This window comes from Heliangelus exortis, chromosome 3 (assembly GCF_036169615.1).
Source record: "Heliangelus exortis chromosome 3, bHelExo1.hap1, whole genome shotgun sequence".
In the NCBI taxonomy this organism is placed as follows: Eukaryota; Metazoa; Chordata; class Aves; order Apodiformes; family Trochilidae; genus Heliangelus; species Heliangelus exortis.
This window is the reverse complement of record NC_092424.1, coordinates 113,514,136-113,541,152: the sequence shown is the minus strand read 5'-3', so window position 1 is coordinate 113,541,152 and position 27,017 is coordinate 113,514,136. Positions and strand designations below refer to the sequence as shown.

At 47.1% G+C, this 27,017-nt stretch overlaps 1 protein-coding gene across 2 annotated transcripts in view; it reads right to left on the bottom strand.

Moving 5' to 3' along the window:
- Positions 1-27,017, bottom strand: part of ELP3 (elongator acetyltransferase complex subunit 3) — a 109,920-nt gene that overhangs the window by 3,224 nt on the left and 79,679 nt on the right. For both annotated transcript variants that reach the window (XM_071742259.1, XM_071742257.1), the window contains exons 11-14: positions 25,556-25,646; positions 20,783-20,848; positions 11,505-11,732; positions 7,352-7,433 (exon numbers count right to left, since the gene is read on the bottom strand). In XM_071742259.1, the coding sequence (XP_071598360.1) occupies positions 7,352-7,433; positions 11,505-11,732; positions 20,783-20,848; positions 25,556-25,646 (467 nt within the window). The remainder of the gene's footprint in view (positions 1-7,351; positions 7,434-11,504; positions 11,733-20,782; positions 20,849-25,555; positions 25,647-27,017) is intronic.

Below are 27,017 nucleotides of genomic sequence, written 5' to 3'. Positions count from 1 at the left end.
TTTGGGGTGGGTTATGGTAAAACCAGGATTCATGGTCATATTCTAAAGTAGAGAAACTACTGGAATGGTCTCCTAGGGGAAGGGATGGATTCCCCCACTTTGGGGAGTTTGAAGTCTCAGCCCAAGGGGGTGCTGGGACATCTCAGATCAACAATAATATGGGAAAGGTTGGACCAGGTGAGCCTTGAGGCCCCTTCCAACCTGACTTTCTGGGATTCTTTGATTTGCACAGTCCTGGTTTGAATGTACTTTTGAAGGAAAATCTGTTTGCTGTCTCCTGAAAAGCTCTGCAGGTGGAGCAGGGGGATGTTCCCACCCTGCTCTGGGCAGGGTGATGGGGTGCAGGATGTGACCTGGCTTGCAGGGTGAGGCTGGTAAAGCAGGAAGGAGCTTTCCTCCTTCCAGAACAGCCTTTAGAGATGAACAAAGCCCACCAGAGATAAGCCTGCCATAAGCCAGAAGTAATTCTCAGCTAAAGCAGCAGTTGAAAAGCCAGGCTGCAAGCACGCAGCAAATTTGGGTTCCAAAAATGACAAAGCTGAAACCCACGACTCCACGACCTCTACACTCAAAGCTTTGAGTAAGAACAAGCTTTAAGCCCTTAACCTCTGGTGCAGCCTTGAAAAAGAGGATTACAACTTGCAGGCAGCGTAAGAACAGTGCCAGGCAGAGAGGAAGATTCCCATGGCAGAAAATTATCTTTATTTTTAAATCCCTGAGAACTGCTCTTGCTCACAGCTCTGATTCAATGCTATTTATACTGCTGTGCCTTACTGTGTGTCACTGGGATGGAAATCACCTTCATTCCATCATTAATCTGATTTCTAAATACTTCCTACCCAAATCTAATTTCAGATTTTTTGTGTGTGGGGGGGGTTTTCCATTGTTTGGGTTTTAGAAAACTTGAGGAGAGTTGGGGATAAACTCAGGGAAAGGGTTGATGAGGAAGGAAGAAGCACAAGAGGGCTCCCCAAACGTTCAACTCCTGCTCACTAGATTTTGCTGTAGGTTTTTCTTCCCAGTTCTTCCTTTTCCCACTCTAAGGAAAGCTCCTGCAGATGGAGGCCACAGAAATCAAGGCAGGGTCCTGCTTTCCAAAACATGCTGAGCTGGGGCAGATTCAGGACAGGTGAAAGCCTCTGGGATCTACCATGCAGAAGTGAGGCCACATTAGAGATCTCTGTCAGATATATTATGGTATATATAAAACATGCTTCCTACCAGACCAGCCTTGCAGAATCCTGGCTTTTGCAGATGTGTCCTTGCTTAAGGACAGCAATATTCCTGCACTGAAATCCCAGTTAATACACTATCAAGTCAGTTTTCAAAGCTGTTGTATTATTAAACCTTCAAAATTGAAGTTCCTTAAGAACCAGAGGGTTGTACACAGGAGCTATTCCACAGCATGAATCCCCTACTATGGGTTTATCCTTGGCTTCTTCCAAACCCCCCTAATTAATTTTTTTTTTTTTTCCCCAAAGCCATCAATCTGAAGCAGACAAACATCAGAGAATCAATTCATTAACATTCCCATCTTGCCACTTATCTCGGGCCATTTTTTCTCTTATTAATAGCTGGGAAGATTGGCATTTCTAAAAATAACCAACCAGGGCTAGAAGCAAAACCCCCAGGGAGCCCTCCCAAAGCCCAGCAACCCTCCCAGCAACACTCTGGAGCCTGGGGCTAAGGTCTCCTGAGCACACCCTGGCACTTGCAAACTCAAAGGCAACCTGTGAATCAACATCCAGTATCAACTATGAGAGGCTGATTACTCAAGTAATTTATTACTTCTAGGGTGACCAAAAGGCTGTTTACACGAGGAAATTAGGATACTTTAGAGTCAAACGTGCCCTGGAACTTTATCTCTGATTTATGTGCCAGCTCAGTTTCCCTTCCCTTAATATTCTTCATCACCAAGAAATTTCACTAGTGGATGGACTGGAGTGTAAAACCCAAACACCCTCAGCATTTGACCTCTTAACAACTGCCCCAAAGAGCCTGAAGTTTTTGAGCAAGGGTTTATTTTGTGAAGTGGCTTTGTGGATGTCTTGAGCCCTGATGTGGGTCCCAGCCCCACACTGAGTGACAAGGACACCCACATGTTCTGTGCTGGGATCAGGACCCTGGTGTCAGAATCACAGAATATCCCAGACTGGTTTGGGTGGGAAGGGACCTAAAGGTCACCTCATTCCACCCCCTGCCATGGTCAGGGACCCCTCCCCCAGCCCAGGGGGCTCCAAGCCCCATCCAACCTGGGCTGAGACACTGCCAGGGATGGGGCAGCCACAGCTTCCTTGGGCAACCTGGGCAACCAGGGGCTCAGCACCCTCACCCCAAGCAATTTCTCCCTCACATCTCAGCCCCAGCTCCCCTCTCCCAGCTCCAAACCCTTCCCCCTTGTCCTATCCCACTCCAGCCCAGCCAGGACATCACCTTATTCCAGGCCACCACTAACCCATGGCCCACACCTGAGAATCACAGAATGCTCATGGCTGGAAAGGACCTCTGAGATCACCAAGTCCAACCAAACAATTTCTCCCTCCCTCCCTCCCTCCCTCCCTGCCCAAGATCTCCTCTCCATCTCCCCTCTCCCAGCTGCAAACCCTTCCCCCTCGCAGGGTCCCATCCCTCCAGGCCCTTGTCCCAAGTCCCTCCCCAGCTTTCCTGGAGCCCCTTCAGGCACTGGAAGGTGCTCTAAGGTCTCCCCGTTGCAGCCTTCTCTTCTCCAGCCTCAACACCCCCAACTCTCTCAGCCTGGCTCCAGAGCAGAGCTGCTCCAGCCCTCCCAGCAGCTCCAGGGCCTCCTGTGGCCTCGTTCCATTTCATGCTTCATGGGGTTCACTTTTAGAAAGTCCTGAACCTCTGTTTTCTCCCAAACTGCCAGAGGCAGGAGGAGCAGAGTCTCAGTGCTCAGGCAGCACCAAGAGCCTGGGAAATGAGTCAGCCACCTGAGGAAGGATTCTTATCTCTCCTGGAGACTACAGAATCCAGGTGGCATTAGTTTAATTTCTATTCACAGCCTTGTGATTGTGGATTCCAGGCTGCTGGAGGAGCAAGATGTGGGGATCAGTCACCCCAATCTGATTAGTGTAACCCTACTGATCTTAATCAGGAGGCAATCACAAATTACTCACTTGTTGCCCATTTACATGTTTTGTACCAAGTGGTTTTTGCAGCACTGCCTGGTAGAGAATACCAAACTGGGAAGACTTCACCCTGAAATATGCCACTGACTCACAGCTGAGGGGGAAGGAGTTTTAGCCCTCCTTGAAGTTAGTACAAGACAAGACACCTGACCTAACAAAGGGGACATCTGCATTTGCAGGCAAGTGAAATAATGTTTAATTACGAGGCCAGGTTATACGTGGGAAGGAAGCAAGCAGAGGCAGGAGGGGAAAAAAAAAAAATGCCTGAAATAATCCAGGGAGTCTGGACAAAAGGAAAATTGGCTCTGGCAGCTAACGTGCTCTGCCATGGAGGAAAGAGGTTTCTAATGAGTGAAGCTCTAATGGACACAGCCTGAGATGTCAGGAAATGTTGAATACTACCTTGATCAGGATGGGCAGCAAATCATCTGGCTGGGAGAGAGGCATTTCTAATATTACTTCACTAAAAGCAGATTAGTCATATAGTGGGGTTTTTTTTTTCCCTTTCTTTCCTGCTTTTCATAGCCACTTGTAACTGTGTTGCCTATTTTGGATGTTGTACATCCATACTTTTATCTGAAATTGAGTCTGGCTTGAGTCAACTGCATTTCCAGATCATCTTCAAGCCATCCATTCAATCCAAGGCTGTGGCAAATAATCAGCCAGGGACTCCTGGACCCCTCCAGCTTTATCTTTGTCCCCAGATTCCTTCCCCAAAAGGTGAGTGGGGTCCCTACCAGCTGCATGAGCTAGAGATGGGCATCTAGGCTCACTCATCTTGAAAGACAGAAGCATCTTCAGTGATCACCAGTACAAAGCAAGGCTCTGGCATACAGCAGGGTACCAGTGGGCATCTGGGGTCCCCAGGAAATGGGCTGTCCTAAAACAATCAGTATGAGATGCCCCTATTCAAAGCCAGAGCAAGGAATGGTCACAGATTATCACAGAATCATTGAGTGGTTTGGGCTGGAAGAGACCCATAAAGATCAGCAGCTCTGGAGGTGATGAGATGCTCTGTAGATGTGGTGCTTAGGGACATGATGCTTCAGCAACAGAAATCAGGTATTAGGAGGAATTTCAGTCCCAAAAGGATTGTCAGGCATTGGAACAAGCAGCCCAGGGCAGGGATGGAGTCATGATCCCTGGAGGGATTTCCAAGCCATGTAGATGTGGTGCTGAGGGACATGGGTTAGCACTGGACTCTGCAGAATTAGGTTAATGGTTGGACTTGATGATCTTAAAGGTGTTTCCAAACCAAACCAATTAGATGATCATCTACAACAGAGGAAGTTCCAGCTCAAGACAAGGAGAAACTTGTGGAGTGTGAGGGTGAGGGAGCCCTGGCCCAGGCTGCCCAGAGAGGTTGTGGAGTCTCCTTCTCTGGAGCCTTTCCACACCCCCCTGGATGTGTTCATAGAATCCTAGAATGGGCTGGGTTGGAAGGGACCTCAGAGCTCATCAAGTCCAACCCTTGATCCACTCCCCCCGTGGTTCCCAGCCCATGGCACTGAGTGCCACATCCAGGCTCTTTTGAAATAGCTCCAGGGATGGAGAATCCACCCCTTCCCTGGGCAGCCCATTCCAATGCCTGATCACCCTCTCCAGAAAGAAATTCTTTCTAATGTCCAACCTAAACCTCCCCTGGCACAACTTGAGACCTCTTGTGCCCTCTTGTCTTGCTGAGAGTTGCCTGGGAAAAGAGCCCAACCCCCCCCTGGCTCCAACCTCCTTTCAGGGAGTTGGAGAGAGTGATGAGGTCTCCCCTGAGCCTCCTCTTCTCCAGCCTCAACACCCCCAGCTCCCTCAGCCCTTCCTCACAGCACTTGTGCTGGATCCCTTCACAGCCTCCTTGCTCTTCTCTGGACCTGCTCCAGCACCTCAATCTCCTTCCTGAGCTGAGGTGTTCTGTGTGTCCTGCCCTGGGGGATCCTGCTGGGGCAGGATCAACTGGATCAACTCCAGAGCTCCCTTCCAACCCCTGACATTCAATGATTCTATGATCCAGTCACATCTGCCATGGTGAGTGCTGCTGATTTCTCACCAGAGCTGAACCTGAACTGCCCTTAGAGATGAGCCCTAAACCTTTAGCCACTACTGAAAACCCTTCATGCTGTCCTCTCTTAAAAATACACATATTTCTTCTGGAAGAAATCAAAGTGAGAGCTTGCTACTTGCACCTACCTTTCCTCCTAAGAGTTAAGAGCACAGAATTCAGCCACCCACTCCCTTACTTTGCCAACAGGAGCCCTGAGCAGGTTTCAGCCCTGAGGGACCAGCACTGCCCCCCCAAGTTCTCCATCAGAGCACGTGCAGGAACATGGATCAGGGACCATTCCCTGAGGAGGTGGTTGGCATGTTCTGGTGCTGGTTAGTTGACTAATACCAATGTAGCCATTAAATGCAAGACTGGAAAAACACTGTTGAGGAAGGGACACTGTTAAACAAAACACTGCACCAAAGCATCCATAAAAACACACAGTGGAAATGAGACAGAGTCCTTTGAGAGAGATTTTCAATGCAGATCTCCCTTGCTTCCCTCCAGGAAGCAGTCAAAATTTCACAATGTGTTGGAGACCTCACCTTGCAGTGGGTTCCAAATGAAAAATCTATTTTGAAATCCAAACGAGCAAAACCAAGTTCATCCTCCAAAGGAGAAGGAACTTCTGGCTGGGTTTTTATTTCGGATCGAAACTATAGGAGAGCTGAAATTCAAGTGGTAAGATCTCCAAGGAAACAGCTGGAAAATTTGTGGTATTTGCAGATGATGTAGTATTCTGTATTCAAAGACAAACTGTACCATATTGTGCTTTGCACTCCAGGGGGAAAAAAAGAAAAAGCCCAGACAGGGTCTTAGCAGGATGCCACCAACTGTGCATGCAGGAAAACAAGAGTTCTTGCACTGGATGTTGATGCAAAGAATATGTTCTCCACATCACTCTGCTGAAATGCAGCTCAAATTAGCCAAGTGAATGCTTTCACAAAGCATTTTTTAGTAACCACTGGATGTTTTCTGTTCTTCTCAAAAGAAGTGGTTTTAGCACAGAGGAATTGCAGCTTCCTCTCTCCATGCATCCCAAGCCAAGATGCTAGAGGATAAAATGAAATAATTTTCTTTCACCTCCCTTCTTTACTTTGAGGTGGTGTGGTGAGGACATCTCTCAACCACGTGAAATTCCCAGGTCAAACTGACACCCACGCAGCAGCACCAGGGAAGCAGGACTGGTTTATGTCTGAAGCTGACAAGAAAATATACATCAGAAAATATAAAATAGTCTCTAAGCATCTGGCTACTGCTTTAAGTAATGTCACAAGTACTTGTTGAGACAGCCTGCTTTGGCTTTTCATCATTCAGGCATGTTACACAGCTGGAGACACCCAGAGAAGCTCTTCACTGTCAGCACCCAGCACTTTGGATCAGAGTTAGGGATTTCTGCTTTTTAGTTTTTGGTTTTTTTTTCAGTGGGGCAGCAGCAATTTTTTCAAAAATTTTACAGCTATATCACAGCTATTCTGTTTTAGTTCCCCAGTATCCATTAATCTGATGCCAAGAGTTTCTCATGCAATTCCCCACCTCCCTGAGTTAGTTATATATGAACTAGACACCTGTAAAAATTTTCCATAGGAACCATAACTGCTAAAATAAGATAAATGAAGGCACAAAGGTAGTCCTGACCTTGACTTGAGGAACTGAGGCCGCTCTTCTTAGTCACAGTGCCATGAAAATGAAAGAATGAAAGAGGAGAGAAAGGGCTGCAGCTCTTCCTTATACAACTCCCTTCTTCATGATAATGCTTAATGTATCCTAAAAGCACATCTGTCCACCCTAATGATGGCAGAGAGACTCTAAAATGGGGGCTGGCAATTTTCTGTCCCCACAAGCTCTGGGAAGCAGCCCTGGGTAATAACAACCCGTGACGAGGTTGGAAATAGCAGTGTTTGGAGGGGGAAGACACCCATGGTCACCCAGTCTGTCTCCTCTGGCACTACAAGGAGGATGGTTCCCTGCAGAGTGTCCTCTGCTTGCAGTAACAGAACTGTCTGGACAAAGATCTGATGGAATTTGACTCCATTATGAAGAGGCATCTGCTGCTGCTCATTTCCTACCTAATAGGATGAGTGTTCACAGAGGTGGTGCAGTGGGTTCATTTTCAGATTAAGATATATCTATACAGAAATAAAAAAAAGGGGGGGTATAGCAAAGGTACCTGAAATTACAGCAATTTTCCATGATCCATGCTCTTCCTTGGCTATTCTTTCTGCTTCCTCCATCAGTAACATCCCAAATCCCTATAAGGGGAGAAATAACAGGAAGAAAAGGTTAGTCCTGTAAAAATAGAAAGTATGAGCAAGGTCAGAATGTAAGTATTAGCACAGCTCCAAAAGATTTGTATTTTTGGCACAGGAATGATCAAAATCTTATTGCAGGAGAGGGCTTGAGGTGTACCAAGACTCAGCTTTACAGTGGAGCTTTCTCAGGGAGTCTTTTTCTGATTGTGAAATTGCTCAGGGGCAGTTTTAGTGTCTGACTGCTGCTCAGTGGCAGGAACAGAACAAAGTTAAATCCACTGATGGTGAGGTCGACTTGGTATGAGTCCTGTCATTCCTGGTGCTGAACAAGTCTATCCTGCTGAGATAACCAACCCCAAGAAACAATCATGCACCTTAACAGCTACTTTACTGGCCCTGGCTTTGTGCTAGAGAATGAAAGAAAGTCAGAGCACAAAGCCAAGATGAAATTGCCTACACTAATTGCAGGAGGATCCCAGAGCCATCCCCACTGGAGACAGCAGTGGAAAAGATGTGGCCAGACACTACAGACCCAGAGATTGCTGGGTTCACTGTCCTGCTAAACATCTTGTTCACTTTCCAGGTACACATCTTGCCCTAGTGTCTTGTAATCTTTATTGCCACAGCACCTCCAGGAGTCAGGAGCTGTGCTCATTTCAGGGTGAAGAACTGAGGCATGTGGCAACCACAAGGCTTGTTGGGGCTACCAACAAAGGTTGAATCAAACCACCATGTGGCCCTCCAAGACCCAGGCCAGGCTCAAGCTCTGCTGAGCTCAGATCATAGAATCTTTCAGGCTGGAAAAGACCCATCCAGCCCAACCATCATCCCTACTCTGCAATCCCTAAACCACATCCCCCAACCCCACCTCTCAATGACCCTGAAGCACATCCAGAGGTGGGGACTCCACCACCTCCCTGGGCAGCCTATTCCAGGGTCTGACCACTCTTTCTGTAAAAAAATTGCTCCTAATGCCCAGTGTAAACCTACCCTGTTGCAGCTTGCAGCCATTCCCTCTCTGCAATGTCCAACCTCTCCACAATGTCCTTCCAGGCACTTATAGAGAGCCAGGAGGTCTCCCCTCAGCCTCTTCTTCCTCAAACTAAACAGCCCCAGCTCCTTCAATCCTTCTTCAGAAGATTTTTTTTCTCCAGGCCCTTCACCACCTTCCTCTGCACTCACCCCACCACCTCAATATCTCTCTTATTGTGCCCCAAACTGGACCCAGTCCTCGAGATGTGGCCCCACCAGTGCTGAGTACAGGGGACAAGCCACCTCCCTCCTTCTGCTGGCCACACTATTTCTCATCCAAGCCAGGATGCCACTGTCTTTCTTAGCCATGATGGTGACACAAGGATCTTGACAGAAAAGATGCCAAATCCAGGAGAACTGCAGCAGAACACCTCAGTGTCCTGGATGGGCTCCATGTCCCCATTTACATCGGAAATCTCGCACAGCTGGGGTGCTACTGGAATGACAATAATGCTCCAAAACAGGGAATAGCCTTTCCACTCTATTTAACAACTTTGTTGTCCTATATATCTGGAAATAATTGATTGGATTCATTCACTCCTCACACGAGGATGCAGGAATTATTCTCATCTCTTTGTTCATCTGTTTTCCTGACAAGACGTAGGGAATGGGGCTGTGCTAACACTGCAGCAGATGCCATTTAATTCTAAAAAGCATTCAACACTTAGAGGCATTTTTAAATAACACACAGAAATCTTCAGCCTAAAAAGCCCTTCTAATCAGAAATTACCCCACGACTGTGAAGAACACTTCCTGATGAACCTCTTGGATGCTGACTGCACCCAATGAACACGGCTGCATCACATGCCATGAAATTTCAATTTGCAGCCTATTTTCATGTTTGTAGTTGCCTACTTTCAATTGATTTTCCCCTTCCCTCTCTGTTTTATTTATATACTTATTGATTTTTATTATTATCATTTCTCAAATACTTAGGATGATCACTTTTTTCCTCCCCAACTTTTTAAGTGTTAGTTATTTAACAGTGGAAACATCCGCTTCAATTTTTTTTTTTTTTTTCTTTTTTTTCTTTTTTCCCCCCAGCTACTGCCTTATGGTCACACACCATCAGTGTCTAGCAAAACTGCATCTTAATGCATATACTCAGAGAAAGACTGATAAATACAAGGAAGCTAATTTAAAACATCAGCCCTGAGCACTTCTGGCAAAGAGGACAAACTGATTGCTTTTTTTTTTTGCTTTTTTTTTTTTTAAAGCCTCACACTAAAGGTTCAAAATCTACCAGGGCAAAATCTGATTGACATTTTTGCTCACTGCAAGCCACAGCACGTTACATGCAGCAGAAGGATAAAGTGCTATTTTCATATGAGCCACTGCAAGGAATTGCTTTCCACTCCATTCTTCCCATGCTTTAAGGTTTATATGAAATGGTCTCACAAGTGTCTGAAGCTAAAACCTGTCAGACCCAACTAAGAGATTTAATTCAAGAGTCCCACCAAATCACTTAAACTGACAGACATAAGAGCCAAAGTTGGATTTTTTTCTATTTTGGTAGGAAGAATGTATTCAATAAATATTCCTTTGGGAAAAAAAAAATGGGAAACACCAAATGAAACTTTGTATGTTATTGTTTCAGATTTCAGAAGTGAAATTAATCTACTGAGTAAGACCCATTTCAGAAGGAAATAAAAGACACAATGGATGCATCTCCTTTGTTTTGCTTTTCCTCAGTGAATCCTACAGGATGCTTCAGAATCAGGGCTCAAAAGTCAAATTAGCACCTGGGTACATGAGCTCATATTGCATGGGCATGAAGGAATAATAGCTTTCAGGCTTCTTTTTCATCTCAGAGCAGTTGCAATTGCCTAAACATGCTCACCCCAGCTAAAAACTCAGCAGCAGCAGCATGGTACCAGGAGGTGAAATGCAAGAAAGGGCTCAGCCTCAGTTCTGGTTCCCTTGCAGCAGGCTGTGATTCAACCCAACCAAACCAACCTCAGCTGGGAAACCCAATTCTCCAATTATCCCGGGCAGAGGGGAGCAGAATCATAGAATCCTAGAATTGGCTGGGTTGGAAGGGAGCTCAGAGCTCATCAAGTCCAACCCTTGCTCCACTCCCCCCGTGGTTCCCAGCCCATGGCACTGAGTGCCACATCCAGGCTCTTTTGAAATAGCTCCAGGGATGGAGAATCCACCCCTTCCCTGGGCAGCCCATTCCAATGGCTGAGCACCCTCTCCAGAAAGAAATTCTTTCTAATGTCCAACCTAAACCTCCCCTGGCACAACTTGAGACCTCTTGTGCCCTCTTGTCTTGCTGAGAGTTGCCTGGGAAAAGAGCCCAACCCCCCCCTGGCTCCAACCTCCTTTCAGGGAGTTGGAGAGAGTGATGAGGTCTCCCCTGAGCCTCCTCTTCTCCACCCTCAACACCCCCAACTCTCTCAACCTGTTCCAGGCTCTCCCCACCCTCAAATTCAAGAATTTCTTCCCCATCTCCAACCTCAATCTCCCCTCTCCAAGTTTTAACCCATTTCCCCTGTCCTCTCACAGAATCCCAGAACCATTTGGGTGGGAAAGGAGCTCTGGGATCCTCAACCCCAACCCTCTCTGCAAAGAATTCCTTCCTAAGATCCAACCTAAACCTAAATCCAGCTCTGCCAGGGGAGCTTTAGGTTGGATATTAGGAAGAAATTCTTAAACCCATGGCCTCTTGTCTTGCTGAGAGTTGCCTGGGAAAAGAGCCCAACCCCCCCCTGGCTCCAACCTCCTTTCAGGGAGTTGGAGAGAGTGATGAGGTCTCCCCTGAGCCTCCTCTTCTCCAGCCTCAACACCCCCAGCTCCCTCAGCCCTTCCTCACAGCACTTGTGCTGGATCCCTTCCCAGCCTCCTTGCTCTTCTCTGGACCTGCTCCAGCACCTCAAGCTCCTTCCTGAGCTGAGGGGCCCAGAACTGGACACAGGACTCAAGCTGTGGCCTCCCCAGGGCTGAGCACAGGGGCAGAATCCCTTCCCTGGACCTGCTGGGCACACGAAGGTAAGAAAGAGGCAGCAGAGGAAAAAAGAAAAAGCTGGTTTGGAGTACCTGGTGCTGAAATTTGGAAGGATCACGACTGCTGACAGGGACCACACTGCCATACACGTGCAGCTCCCGGACAATGGAAACTCCTCCTTTGAGCTCGGGTCTGAAGGACTCCTCTGAACACTTCCTCAGTCGTAGGAGGCCAACAAGAATATCCTGCTCTGGATCTTCATAGGACAGGAAGGTCTCCCAGCCCCCATTAGCCACATAATCTCTTCTCACCAGTTCAATCTGGGCCCCAGGGAAGATGAGGCGGTGAATACACAAAAAAAAAAAAAAAAAAAAAAAAAAAGAGAAAAGGAAAACTTCTTTAAAAAATATTTAAGCGACACGTTGAACAGAACTTTTTACTAATCACCTCTTAGTTCTTTCCAGCACCACACAGGATCTGCCCACGTGTGCCAAGTGGGTCATGAACAGGAGTGGGTCTGAAAGAGTTGGTGTTGGGTGAGAATTGCACCACACATGTTCCAGAGCATCAGCAGCAGGATGTCTTCTCTTAGTACTGAGGACACCAAAACCATTCACACAAGTAAGCTGAGAACTGACCAGTTATAACATATTACTTGCCTCAAATCTGTATTATTTATCACCATCTAGGTAAAAGCAGCTCTGAAGATCACAAGAAGTGGAAGGGAAGGGAAGTGAGAGCTGGCTGGCTGGGGAGAATACAATAAGGACCATGCTTGGGTAGAAGGAGCACCTAAGGGATCCCCCAGGGATCAGTACTGGGCCCAGTCCTGTTCAATATCTTCATTGATGACTTGGATGAGGGGATTGAGTCCATCATCAGCAAGTTTGCTGATGACACCAAGCTGGGGAGAAGTGTTGATCAGCTGGAAGGCAGGAGGATTCTGCAGAGGGACCTGGACAGACTGGAGAGATGGGCTGACTCCAATGGGATGAGGTTCAACACAACAACCCCATGGGGAGCTCCAGGCTGGGCACAGAGTGGCAGAAAGGGAGCTGGGAGTCTGGATTGCCAGGAAGCTGAAGAGGAGGCAGCAGTGTGCCCAGGTGGCCAAGAAGGCCAATGGCATCCTGGGCTGTGTCAGGAACAGCGTGGCCAGCAGGTCCAGGGAAGGGATTCTGCCCCTGTGCTCAGCCCTGGTGAGGCCACAGCTTGAGTCCTGTGTCCAGTTCTGGGCCCCTCAGTTCAAGAAGGAGATTGAGGTGCTGGAGCAGGTCCAAAGGAGGCAACCAAGCTGGTGAAGGGACTCGAACACAGATCCTATGAGGAGAGGCTGAGGGAGCTGGGGGTGTTGAGGCTGGAGAAGAGGAGGCTCAGGGGAGACCTCATTGCTCTCTACAACTCCCTGAAAGGAGGATGGAGCCAGGGGGGGGTTGGGCTCTTTTCCCAGGCAACTCTCAGCAAGACAAGAGGGCATGGTCTTAAATTGTGCCGGGGGAAGTTCAGATTGGATATTAGAAAGAATTTTTTCATGGAAAGGGTGATCAGACATTGGAACGGGCTGCCTGGGGAGGTGGTGGACTCTTCGTCCCTGGAGACATTTAAAAAGCGACTCGATATGGCACTCAGTGCCATGGCCTAGTGACTGTGGCAGTAGTTGTTCAAGGGTTGGACTCGATGATCTCTGAGGTCCCTTCCAACCCAGCCTATTCTATGATTCTATGATTCTATGATTCTAAAAGCTGTGAAGAGTAACTGGTGGATGAGGGAGCAGAAAGAAGAAAAAAACTTCTTTTTCAGACAGTCCTGACACACCATGATCTAGAAGCAGCCCCAGACTCCTTTAGGGCAACATAAGACCTGATCAAATCTCACCTAAGAGTAGCTGTGTGGGTTTGGCACTGAGTTGGCACTGAGTTAATTTGCTGTAACCTGTAGCTGCTGATGCTATTGTCACATCTTTGGTGACACAATGAGTCATTCTATTTGCATTCTGAAATTCCTGTGGTAAAGCTGGAATATCTCCCATCCTTGCTGCTGGGACTCCCTTGCCCATCTCTAGCAGACCAAAATTATTTCCCAAAGTGCCCAAGAGAGGAGTGGCAGCAGCAGGTCTGCAATACTGAGGGCCTGGTGACAACAGAACAAGAGGTCATGGGCTCAAGGTGCACCAGGGGAGGTTTAGATGGGATTTCAGCAAGAATTTATTCACTGAAAGGGTTATCAGACATTGGAAGAGGCTGCCCAGGGCTGTGGTGGAGTCACCACCCCTGGAGGGATTTAAGAGGCACATAATCCTTAGGGATATAGTTAAAGTTTTTGTCAGTGTCAGGTTCATGGTTGGACTTGATGATCTTGAAGGTCTTTTCCAACCGAGGTAACTCCCTGTGTGAAATAAAGAAAACCACAGTGGATGTTGGGGGAGTTCCATCCACCCCAGGAACCAGGCACCCATCACCAGCTGGTGTGCCTTGGGGGTGCTCCAGGAAGGAGTTTTCTAAAGTCACCTGAGAGGGATCAAGTTCCTGTGCTTCCTGATGCTTCCCAAGTGGGGAACCATCAAAAAGCCCTCCCCTGGCCTGAACTGCAACCCCCCCAGAGGGTTGTACCAAGAGGTACACTTGCATCATTTTGAGAGAATCCTTTAACTTTAGGAAGTCAAAGCTGAAAGGTGAGGGTTGGTGGCTGCCCTGTGCTGCACTGGTGCTTTCCACTTCCATCCTGCCAAGACAGTGTAGGATTGATCCCTGTGGATACCTTGCCATGATTTTCCCAGCACTGCTATAAAGACTGAAGTATTTTTTTTCTGTAAACCCTCCAATACCCAGAAACCCATGAATTAAAGATTTGTTTATGGAAAAGCCAGAAGGGATTCTGTCACCTGTCTGCTCTACTCCACAACAAAGCCTGGGTGAACACAGCTCACAATTAAATCCCTTACTGACTCACTGGAACCCTGGTGTACAGCCCAGGGGGTAGAGATGCCCCAGAAAATGTCTCCTCAAGTTTCAAGTTCTCCAAGAGCACTACTCCAACTCCAGCCTGGGTGTCAGGATGGCTGACATGCTGATCCACAGTGACCTTTAGGTACCCAAAGCCACTGGAAAAATGGAAATGTAGAGGGAATCATAGAATCAGAGAAAGTGAGGGGTGGGAAGGGACCTCAAAAGATCAGGTCCAACCCCCCTGCCAGAGCAGAGTCACCTCCAGGAGGTCACAGGAACACATCCAGGTGGGGTTTGAATGTCCCCAGAGAAGGAGACTCCACAACCTCCCTGGGCAGCCTGGGCCAGGGCTCCCTCACCCTCACAGTGAAAAAATTCTTCCTGATGTTTATATGGAACCACCCATGCTCCAGTTTATAACCATTGCCCCTTGTCCTGTTGTTGGTCACCCCTGAGAAAAGCTTTACTCCCTCCTCCTGACACTCACCCCTTACATATTTATAAACTCCTTAATCTCCAAGCTGAAAAGACCCAGCTCAGCCTTTCCTCACCAGGAGATGTTCCACTCCCTTCATCCTCTTGGTTTCTCTGCCTTGGTCTCTCTCCAGCAGTTCCCTGTCCTTCTGGAACTGAGGGGCCCAGACCTGGACACAATATTCCAGATGTGACCTCACCAGGGAAGAGCAGAGGGGCAGGAGAACCTCTCTCAACCCACTGACCACCCCCTTCTAATGCCCCCCAGGTGCCATTGGGCTTCTTGGCCACCAGGACACATTTTTGGCTCATGCTCATCCTTCCACCCACCAGCACCCTCAGGTCCTCTTCCCCTGTGCTTCTCTCCAGCAGCTCAGTCCCCAACCTCCCCACTGGTACCTGGGGTTGTTCTTTCCCAGATGGGAGACTCCACATTTGCCCCTGGTGTAATACATCCAATTTCTCCCTGCCCAACTCTCCAGCCTTTCCAGGTCCCTCTGGATGGCAGCTCAGCCTTCTGGGGTGTCAGCCACTCCTCTCAGCTTTGTGTCAGCAGCAAACCTGCTGACAGTCCACTCTATTCCCTCATCCAGATCACCAATAAATAGATTAAAGAGCACTCATCTCAGAACTGACCCTTGAGGGACTCCACTGGAACCAGACTTCCAACTGACTCCATCCCAGTGACTGCACCTCTCTGGCTTCTATCCTTCCACCAGCTCCTGATCCACCTCTATCCTGGTTTGGGGCAGGATAAAGGGGATTTTCTGTCCTGTCCTTTTGCTTCCAGCTCAGTCTCTTGTCAGGAGCTGCACTTGCTGAAATGAACAGCAAGTTTCTCAGGCAGTGGCTGCTGCTGGGACTGAGCCCACTCCATGGTTATAGTTACAGCAGAACCAAGGAACTGCTCAGCTCTCAGCAACATTTTGCCCTCCAGAAGGGATAAAGAGGTCCCACCTGCAGCCTCCTTTGGGGAGGAACGGACAAGATAGATGCCAGAATTGACCAAACAGAGTATTCCATCCCATACACCTCATACTCAGGAGAAATTTGAGGGATCACCAGGGTCAAACCTCTTCCTGCTTCCCCTTCTTCCCCTCTCCCTGTTTGTTTTGGCATCCTGGGAGGATTCCATCCCTTCCTCTGCCTCTGCTCCTGATCCATGCCAGCCTGAATCTGTGTGTTCCTGCCTCCAGCTCCCAACTGCTGCTGAGCCCAGGATTCCAGCCTGGACTTTCCCAGGGCTGCCCTGCAGCCTCAGTGGGGATGGGAGAGTTATTGGGGAGAGGGGGGAGGAACCTGGGATCCATTTTCCTGTCTATTTGTATAGATTCAGTCATTTTTCCTATTTATCATTACTGTTCCATTCAAGCTGTGTAGTTTAGTTCCCAACCCATCAGTCTCTCTCCCTTCTCTCTCCTTTCTTTATCAGGGAGGAGAGAGAGATTAATAGAGAGCATCTGGTATTGGGTTTAATTGCAGGGCCAGTGTTAAACCCTGACAACCTCACTACCCCATCAGCCAGGCCCCACTTCTTTAGTTTAGCTCCAAGGATTCTGTGGGAGCCAGTGCCAAATGCCTTCCTGGGATCAAACAGACCATGTCTGCTCTGCCATCTCCCATCCACCTGGTTCCATCCCCACAGAAGGCTATCAGGTTATAAAAAACAAATAACACAAGAGCATGAGAGTTTTAAAACACTCAGATTCTGCCCTTTGGTTTCCTGTGTGGAAAAGCAGTTAGGTTACAGATTACTGGTAATGTATTAAAGAAGGAGAAAATATTAAACACTGCTAGACTAAGAATTCAAAATGGCAAGATTAGAGAAGTCCTGGTTTCTCCTGAGGGCAAAACAAACCAAGGAGAGAATGTGGCTCCACTGCTTGTCTTCCAGCAGGGACTTGATGCTGGGTTATGACCACATCCAGTCTGAAAGCCACATGCAGACAGAGATAAAGCAAGACCACAGGAACCTTCAGCAGGAGGCTTTAGATTGTGTGCATTTTTATAGCATCATAAGCATGTACCAGATAAGCTGATCTGCTCAGAAAAGTCCCTCCTGGACTGAGCCCTGTGTTCTCCCCACATCCCTGGGCACAGAGGATATCCTAGGACCAAGATATTTGAGGATCCCTAAATCCCCTAAAGGGTTTTCAGGGGATGTACAAAAGCTTTCCCTTCTGAGAGATTGGCATAAATATGGCAAAAGGCATCCTGAATCACCTCCTGGTTGGGCTGTGCACAGCTGTGTGCCCAGGGCCACTCCCTTGTCCTTAACACAGAATCATAGAATCATAGAATAGGCTGGGTTGGAAGGGACCTCAGAGATCATCAAGTCCAACCCTTGATTAACTACTGCTGCAGTCACTAGACCATGGCACTGAGTGCCACATCCAGGCTCTTTTTAAATGTCTCCAGGGATGAAGAGTCCACTACCTCCCTGGGCAGCCCATTCCAATGCCTGATCACCCTTTCCGTGAAAAAATTCTTTCTAATATCCAATCTGAACTTCCCCCGGCACAATTTAAGACCATGCCCTCTTGTCTTGCTGAGAGCTGCCTGGGAAAAGAGCCCAACCCCCCCCTGGCTCCAACCTCCTTTCAGGGAGTTGGAGAGAGTGATGAGGTCTCCCCTGAGCCTCCTCTTCTCCAGCCTCAACACCCCCAGCTCCCTCAGCCCTTCCTCACAGCACTTGTGCTGGATCCCTTCCCAGCCTCCTTGCTCTTCTCTGGACCTGCTCCAGCACCTCAAGCTCCTTCCTGAGCTGAGGGGCCCAGAACTGGACACAGGACTCAAGCTGTGGCCTCCCCAGGGCTGAGCACAGGGGCAGAATCCCTTCCCTGGACCTGCTGGCCACGCTGTTCCTGAGCCAGCCCAGGATGCCATTGGCCTTCTTGGCCACCTGGGCACACTGCTGGCTCCTCTTCAGCTTCCTGGCAATCCAGACTCCCAGCTCCCTTTCTGCCACTCTGTGCCCAGCCTGGAGCTCCCCATGGGGTTGTTGTGGCCAAAGTGCAATCAGAAAATTTGGGTGGGAAGGGAGCTCTAAAGCTCCCCCAGTCCAACCCCTGCAGTATCAGGGACACCCTCACCCAGATCAGGGTGCTCAGAGCCTCCTCAAGCCTCACCTTGAACATCTCCAGGGATGAGGCCTCAACCCCCTCCCTGGGCACCCTGTGCCATTGTTCCACTGCCCTCATGGGACACAACTTGTTCCTCACATCCAATCTAAAGCTGCTCTTCTCTAATTTAAACCCATTGCCCCTCATCCTATCCCTCCAGGCCCTTGCACACAGTCCCTCTCCACCCTTCCTGTAGCCCCTTCAGACACTGGAAGGTCACTCTTAGGTCTCCCCAGAGCCTTCTCTTCTCCAGGCTGAACCACCCCATGTGTTGGGTCAGCATAACCCCCATCAAGGTGGATCTCCACATCCATGTGCAATCCTATTAAATGCCCAGCCCAGTCTGTTTTAAACTTATTTTGACAAACAAAAGGGGAAAACCCATTAGCAGATTATGCTCTTGAGAGAACCCAGCTATTCCCAGCTGAAAAATCTGCCTTATTCCTACTGAGGCTGCATACAGGGATCATGACTGTGAGACAAAACCCCTCACTTTGCAGGAACAGCAGCTTCTGTGTCTTCCACTTTCTGCTTTAATGCTAATATAGGTTCAGATTTGTAACAGAGCTTTCAAAAAACTGTCAATCCAAGAGTCTCTTTACAGCACCAATTCACTGGAGCATTTTTAAGACCATGATGTAGCACTGTGCAGCCTCCACCATTCTGAGAGGGAACAAATACCTTCTGCTGCTATGGAGAAATGCCCCTAATTGAAAAGGCAGTTTAGAGACAGCTCTGTAAATAACCAGCTACAGGCAAGGAATCTACTTTGAGTTGATTTAAAAACAAAAAAAAAAACCCAACAACAACAAACCCCACTCTTTTAAAAGCAGACACACCTTCCAGCCTCCTGACCCTGCAAAGAAAGAAGCTGCATGAAGTGTAACCCACTACAGCAAGTGATTAATTTCTTTTAGACCTGATAATTTATTTGAGAGCTGACATGACAGCCTCTCTTACCAAGAGGATGCCTTGTTGCCTCCCAAAGCCAAGAGAAGCATCACACCTTGTCATTAGTCCAAAGAACATGAAAAATGATCCCATCTTCAGGATATTCCTCTCTCTTGCTGTCATAGTAGATTTTGCCCAGACTTTTTAGGGACCTCCTCCTGTCACTCAGACAGATGAGTTTAACAAAGGGAATTTTCAGATTCACATTGCTCTGAAAACCCTGTGATAAGCTCTTTGCTAACTACTCCAGAAATCTACAATTTAAAGTAGATTAATGCTGCTGACAACAGATATCTCTGGAAGAGGTTTTGTGGGATGACCCCAGATTAGATTAAGAGGAGCAGAGCACAAAGGCTGTGTGGTTATGTACAAATTGGACAGCCTCAGTTCTTGCAGAAATGTGGTAAGAACAAGATAATTTCTTTGAGATTGCCAGACATCTCCATACTGGATTTCTGCTTGGCAAGATGGGAAATATTGCACTCCATCTGAACTCATCTGTCAGGAGAAAAACAGACTGTGGCTCCCAGTAACCTCTGATCTGCAAGATGAGAACATCCTTCAGATGTTAAACTCAAGAGAATATTCATGCTACTTAACTTCTGGCACCAAATTCAGTGCCTTTTTGAAGCCTAAATAATCAATGGAGCCTCCAAAACACAACTGAGAGGAGCTCTGCTAAGAATCTCTGCTGAGACAGAAAAGCTGACCTCACTTTAGTGGCTCAGTGCCTACAAATTGATTGCTCAGAAGGGGACACAGATACAGAATTGTCACCCAGAGTCAGCTTTCTACCTTGAGGTGGCAAAATATTCTGCCTGGCACAAAGGGTTCATGTATGAAGGTCACTGAGATATAGGATGGACAAACTGGAACAGGCAGGGATGGAGCCTCCATTATCCCTGGAGGGATTTTCAAAGCCCTGGAGTTGTGGAGCTGAGGGACACGGGGCAGGGGTGGCCCTGGCAGTGCTGGGGGAACAAGTGGACTTGATGATCTTCAAAGTCTTTTCATATAAAAAAAGTTGTATGATTCTATGATTCTACAGTCATTTCAGTCCTTTCTTATTGCCAGCAAAGGAAGAGGAAGAGAGTAATGCCAGGCATGATTTGTTAGCCACAGCTTACATGTACACTATGATGGATCCAACTCTCTGTGATCTTAGAGTGTTCATCTCCTTGGGTGCCACACATGGCCAGGGATGTCCTGACAACTTTCTGGAAGGACTGAGTCCTCCTTGTAACTACAGTGAACTGGAGGATTAGTGTCCTAAACTGGCTGCTTAAAGCTCTTTCTATAAGATAAGCACAGCAATATTTCTGTTTTAAGCAAAACAGGTGCCATATTCTAAATGGATCTTCTTAACTGTAATATATATACAGATACAGAGGTCTGCAGAAGTGTATTTATATGTATATAGATGCTGTGTGCTTTGCCTAGACAAGCAGGACACATTCTCAAAAAAAAAAGGCTGTAAATTCATCTTACTAAACATTTACTCCTGCTCAGCAGGCCCATGCTGCTGTTCTGGTATTTTCGAAACTGAAATTGTTAATGAAAAGGGAGAAAAAGGGAAGGCTGAGAAGCAGCAAGAAAGAGCTGCTTATTTTGTTGCAGCTCTGCAAGTATCAAAATAACTGCTGCCTGCCATCAAGTTTATTTTGAACATGGTGGTCCATAAATTTCAGCATGTGACTGTGCTCAAACAAAAGACATCCAAAGCTGCTGCGAAAATAAATGGAAAATTGGATGCAGCTCCAAAGGCAAACCACAGGGTTGGATGTGCAACAAATGGGCCCCCCCCCCTCCATACCAAACACATGTAACGAATGGTGTCTGAAACAAGCTTCTAAAAAAAAAGAAAAAGACAAATCTTACCTGATATGGTCTCACTTTATGGTGAATTTCTTGAATTCCAACCTCTCTCGTCCTTACATCGCGACACTGGGGAAAGAAAGCAAGGTGTGAGGGGGGGAAATCACAGAGGAGAAAACCATTAAACTCTGAAACATACAGATTTCCAGCCACCTATTGGGTTGAAAACTAAACTGAAATAGCATGAAGCTGCAAGGATGAATTTCAGATGGATGCTCACCGAGCCATCCCTAATATACTTCAGGAAGAGGTCTTAGCGCTAAATGGAAAACCATGCTGGCAAAAATCAATTCACCCAACAACTATTATGGCTCATGAGGAAACATACACTTTGATTCACAAACAGCAGGGGCTGGAGGGAAAATCAACATACATGAAAGGGGTACAGAGGGAAAAAAAAAAAAAGAGATCAGCAAAATCCATTTTTACTTGACACCGGGAAGGTCCGACAAAATCTACCCTCAGGCTCCAGAGAGACCTTAAACAGCCAGTTTATGCATCTCAGCAACCATTTGCTTGCTTTTAAATAAGAAATGTTGCAGAAGTCCAACCTGAGTATCAGAAAATAAAGCTAAAGTCATCCACAGAGCATCACTGAGGCTCTGGACCAGAGAACACAGACAGCCAGAAGAAGTCTTCCCTCTTTCAAAAGTTCCACAGAAGAAGAGATGAGGCCCCAAGCTCAGTGCTTGGGGTTTTATAACTTGCATAAAATTCTGTGCTTCTCAGGAAAGCCAGTGGAAGTTTTGGCACCCATTCACATCAGCACACAGCTGGGATGGTTTAAACACTCCTGCTGCAGGGGGTGATGTGCATTCACATCTTAGCAGGTTTATTGGAATGCCCAGTGCTGAGCTGAACCCAACTTCTGTCAGCAAACTGCAACCAGGAGAGTTTTTCCCAAAGCAACTGAGTTCTAAATGCTCCTTTCATTCCACTCGTGCTGCTTGGAGGGAAGGTAAAAAACCTCCAGCAATGGGCTAAAATTGCCCTAAGAGCAACAACACCCATCTGCTTGTGTATTTTCAAAAGCTGTAGAAAAAGGATGGGGACAGGCTGGAAAGGGTCCAGAGAAGAGCCATGAGGATGATCAGAGAATGGAGCATCTTCCATATGAGGAGAGGCTGAGAGAACTGGGTCTGCTCAGCCTTGAGAAGAGAAGGCTCAGGGCAGACCTTATGACCATGTTCCACTATTAAAGGGGGCTACAGAGAAGATGGAGATTCCCTATGGACAAGGAGTCCCATGGACAAGCCAAGGGGCAATGGGCACAAGTTGCTCCTGGGGAGATTCCCATTGGACACAAGAGGAAAATTGTTCATCCTTGGGACAGTCATTGGAATGGTCTCTCAGGGGAAGGGGTGGATTCCCCCACTTGGAAAAGCTTTAAGTCTCAGCTCAATGAGGTGCTGGGACATCTCAGACAAACAAAAATATGGGAAAGGTTGGAGCAGGTGAGCCTTGAGGTCACTTCCATCCTGACTTTCTGGGATTCTGTGATTTTTAGACAGGGAGAGAACGTGTGAAAACCCAATTCACACAGAAACTGAAGAGTACCCAAACAAGCAGAGCTCTGTCTCCTGCCCTGTCCTCCTCTGAATGCTTTTAAATTCCATTATGAATATAAAGCTACAATCTCTGACACAGCAGAAACAAGTAGGGGTTGCTGTGTGTGCTTTTTGGGGTGGGTTATGGTAAAAGCAGGATTCATGGTCATATTCTAGAACAGAGAGACTCTTCCCTTTTTTTCAATTTCTCAGCTACACAAACAGCACAGTAAAAGGTAAAGAAACATCCACTCTTCATGGGTGGTGAGACTGGAATAGGTTGCCCAGAGAGGCTGCAGATAACCCCTCCCTAATGTGTTGAAGGCCAGGTTGATGGGGCTTGGAGCACCCTAGTGAGAGGTGTCCCTGCCTGTGCAAGGGGTTCAAGCTTAGACAATCTTTGAGGTCTCTTCCAACCAAAAGCACTCTGTGATTCATTAGGAACCCCAGAATTCACAAAGGTCAACATGGTCTGGGTTGCTGCTTTAAATTTCTCTTTCCCAACTGGGTATTTCCACGTCCATGTCAAGGATGGCAATCAGGAAAGCCAACATCTGGTCCCTCCAGCAAGGCTCAAGAACAATTCCTTTCCATCAACCACAGACACAAGAATTGGCACCACTGATCCCCATCCCTCTAACACCCTCCTCACCAAGGCATTCTCCACAGATGGGTGCCACAGCTGCCAGAACTGGTGAGCTGTCTGATCTTCACCACTGAACCTCCAAACGTCTGATTCCTGCAAGTCCCTTCCTTGGCTTTTTCCTCTCCTTTTCCAAGCTAAGAGACAGGAGGGACAAAGATCTTTATAGTTTTCTCCTCTGACACCCCAGGACTTTACCTTTCAAGCTATAGTGCAGCAGACTGGTTGGTTTCTCATTCCACCAGCAGCAGTGTTCCTGCCTCACTAAACTAAAATCCACAATCAGCTGCACAGCAGAGGTATTCCCAGGTTTGGTTCTTCTAGAAGAGAGGACTGCCAGCCTGTCCTGGTTTGGGGCAGGATAAAGGGGATTTTCTGTCCTGTCCTTTTGCTTCCAGCTCAGTCTCTTGTCAGGAGCTGCACTTGCTGAAATGAACAGCAAGTTTCTCAGGCAGTGGCTGCTGCTGGGACTGAGCCCACTCCATGGTTATAGTTACAGCAGAACCAAGGAACTGCTCAGCTCTGAGCAACATTTTGCCCTCCAGAAGGAATAAAGAGATCCCACCTGCAGCCTCCTTTGGGGAGGAAGGGACAAGATAGATGCCAGAATTGACCAAACAGAGTATTCCATCCCATACACCTCATACTCAGGAGAAATTGGAGGGATCACCAGGGTCAAACCCCTTCCTGCTTCCCCTTCTTCCCCTCTCCCTGTTTGTTTTGGCATCCTGGGAGGATTCCATCCCTTCCTCTGCCTCTGCTCCTGATCCATGCCAGCCTGAATCTGTGTGTTCCTGCCTCCAGCTCCCAACTGCTGCTGACCCCAGGAGTCCAGCCTGGACTTTCCCAGGGCTGCCCTGCAGCCTCAGTGGGGATGGGAGAGTTATTGGGGAGAGGGGGGAGGAACCTGGGATCCATTTTCCTGTCTATTTGTATAGATTTAGTCATTTTTCCTATTTATCATTACTGTTCCATTCAAGCTGTGTAGTTTAGTTCCCAACCCATCAGTCTCTCTCCCTTATTTATCTCCCTTATTTATCCTCTCCTTTCTTTATCAGGGGGGAGAGGGGGATTAATAGAGAGCATCTGGTATTGGGTTTAATTTCTAGGCCAGTGTTAAACCCTGACACAGTCTGACAAGCCCAAGAGTGGTGCAGCTCAGCCCTGACTACCATGGATCAGCTATCCCTGCTTCTCCCACTGGTCTTCAGCAGGTTTGGATCAAATGAGGTGGTTTTAGTATCAAAGCCAGGGAAGATTTCACTGGTAGACCCAAAGAGCTCAACTGAGAAGGTCTGACTGCACCATGGAGGTTGCCTGCCCTGCCCTGCCCTGCCTGGATTTGAAGTGAGAAGGCAGCAGGAGGGATGGAAGCTTCTGGGGCTGGCAAAGCTTCTGCCAAACCCTGGCTTGCTACTGGAGAGAGAGCAGAAGGAATGATTTAAGGAGAAGATCCAGGGTAGCAGCTTAGGAGAGATGAAGTGGTATGGAAAGGCCAGCTGGGAGGAAGGCAGTCTTAAGAGTTTCTTTTCTGATCTTTTGCACTGCAGCTACAAGATCCTAGAGAGATGGCAAAGGCAGTAAGAAGCTGGTTGTAGCCTGGAGAACCCAAATGAAATACCCAAAACACAAGTCAGCAGCAGAAGCTGATGTGGGACTACAGGCACACAGGCAGCAGCCCAAGACTTTATTATTGCTGGATGCAATAGCTTCAAACCTCTTCAAGAAAAGGGAATCTAGAAAGAGGGAGAGATAAATCAGAATACAGACACACAGAACAGTTATGGTGAGGGTTTCCCCTGCCTGAGCATCAGGACACCAGAGCAATTAAAACCCTTTGGAAGAGTCTCAAGGAGCAGGAGGTTTGTGTGATGTTTTGCCTGAGAAGTTGGATGTCTCAAGAAAAGCAGCACTTGGGACATAATTTTAGTGGAAACTGTGGCTGATGACTGAGTTTCAGAGGGAGGTTGAAGCAGTGAAAGGTGTCAGAGCAGCCCGTGGGGGGCAGTGTGAATGCTGACTGCCATGGAGACCTTCTGAGAAAAATCAAGCCTGGGTGTACATCCCTCCTTCTGACTTCAAATACAAACACAATTCCTTCCTCCCCCTCCATCTCTCTGCCTCCACTCATACTTTCATTTGACCTTAGAAATAGCAAGAATAACAAGTCTCATTTGTTCTGAAATCTTCATCTGGCCTCAGACTAAGAGCTTTTCTTCCAATTGTTCAGTGAAGTAAGTGCATGCGTGGGAAAAAGAAAGGAAGGAGATTTTCTAATAGCATAAATTAAAAAGAAACCTTCCTGCCTTTAAAAAAAAAAAAAATGGACTACCACGAACCTTCAGAAAGGATGTGAAAGAGGTAAGCTAAAAATCAACTGAACAAAAGCAGCTTTTCAGAAACATCATCAGGGTGCTTTTTAGTCATTAATATATATTTTTTTTTTAAAAGACCTCTGCAGAGCATTTTACTTCATCAGTAAACCCAGCTCTTACTGAGTCTTCTGGTTTGTTAGTTTCCTCTCTGCTACTTTTGTATAAAGGCATCAAGAAGCTCTTCTTCAAAATCAGTTGACAAATAACTTACCTGTGTCCCAAGATCTTTCATCCTGGCCAAGGCAAGTTCTCTCAGGTTCCCATGCTCCACTCCAGAGCTGACTAATGGCATTGGGATATCTCTGCACAGAAGAGGGAAAACAAAAACCTCAAACAACTGCATTTGCAGACAATTCCCCACAAAGTACAATTATGGTCACCTAGGCTAAGATCCCAAAGAGGAGACCACAGAACTTACCTGAATTACCTTTGTTTCAAGTCTTTGATTGTACAAGAAATAACACAGGCAAAACAAAACTAAAAGCAGGAGAGAAATGAAAGGGAAAAGGCAATGATTTTATTGTACTAAAAAAGACTGAAGACAAAAGTAGGCTTTTACAACCCTGAGGAATAATAGGTTATTATTTTGTTCTCAGTTCTTCACTTAGAAGTCTGGAGAAAAAAAATAAAATGGATCATCCAGCTGAGCCTCTGCTGAGCCTGGGACTCCAGGTCAGATGTTCTTTATGGGATCTTTTCCTGGATATCAGCAAGTGGGAAGTGGCCACATCTTTCTGCAGCCTCTGAGTTAAATGCCCACCAGGGAAAATGAATCAGAACTTCAGAAATGAACCAACAGTTTTATATTGGTCCTGCTTAAAAGTGAGAAAGTTCTGCTCAGAAAAATGATTTCCAGCAAAGCCCAACCAGAAAGTTTAAGGCTCTTCTATGGGAATGTAAATCATGAGTCTGCAAAGGGCAGAATTCCTCCTTTCAGTTCCCCAAGGGAGGTACCAAATGGAATTTGAAACAAGACCCCAGCTTTGGCCTCTCCACTGCCTTCCAGGGCAATCTGTCCCTCTAGAGATTAGGAAAAGCAGGATATTATCCCCTAGGGAAAGGAGGATTTATGCATCCAGATCAAGCTGAAGAAGAAACATGTGAATTATTGGCACATCCACTCCATGCTCATCTTCTAATGCTGCACTATATGGAGATGTTAAATGTTTCTCCCTACTCAAACTCCATCCTGGCATCACTGTGTAACCCAAACCCCTTCAGATCCTCTACAAGGAAATAAGAACTGTATAAATGTGAAAAACATTCAGCATGTTGTACAACAGCTGGTCCCAAAAAGGGGCTGAAACATCCTTTGGTGAGAATTTTTATCTAAGCAAGCATTCAACAGAGAAAAGAACAGAATAATCACAAAAAAAACCCATACAGAGCATGGGATAGTTTGGGGAACTGGTAATGTAATTAGCTTAATCCATCTTGGTTCAGCAGTGATTGAAAGTCATCAGCACCTACCAGCTGTCTGATGACCTCTGTAAAATGAATTAATTGATCTATTCAGTTCCTTGAGGACTTGCATTCACACCATGCCCCCCATTAACAATTCCTATTTTTGGCAGCAGCTGGATAAAAGATAAAGGTCTTAAAGGGTCCTAAAAACCTGATCCTTGTGCTGCTTCAGTGAGACACTGGCAAGGGGGGCAAAAAAAGGACTTTTC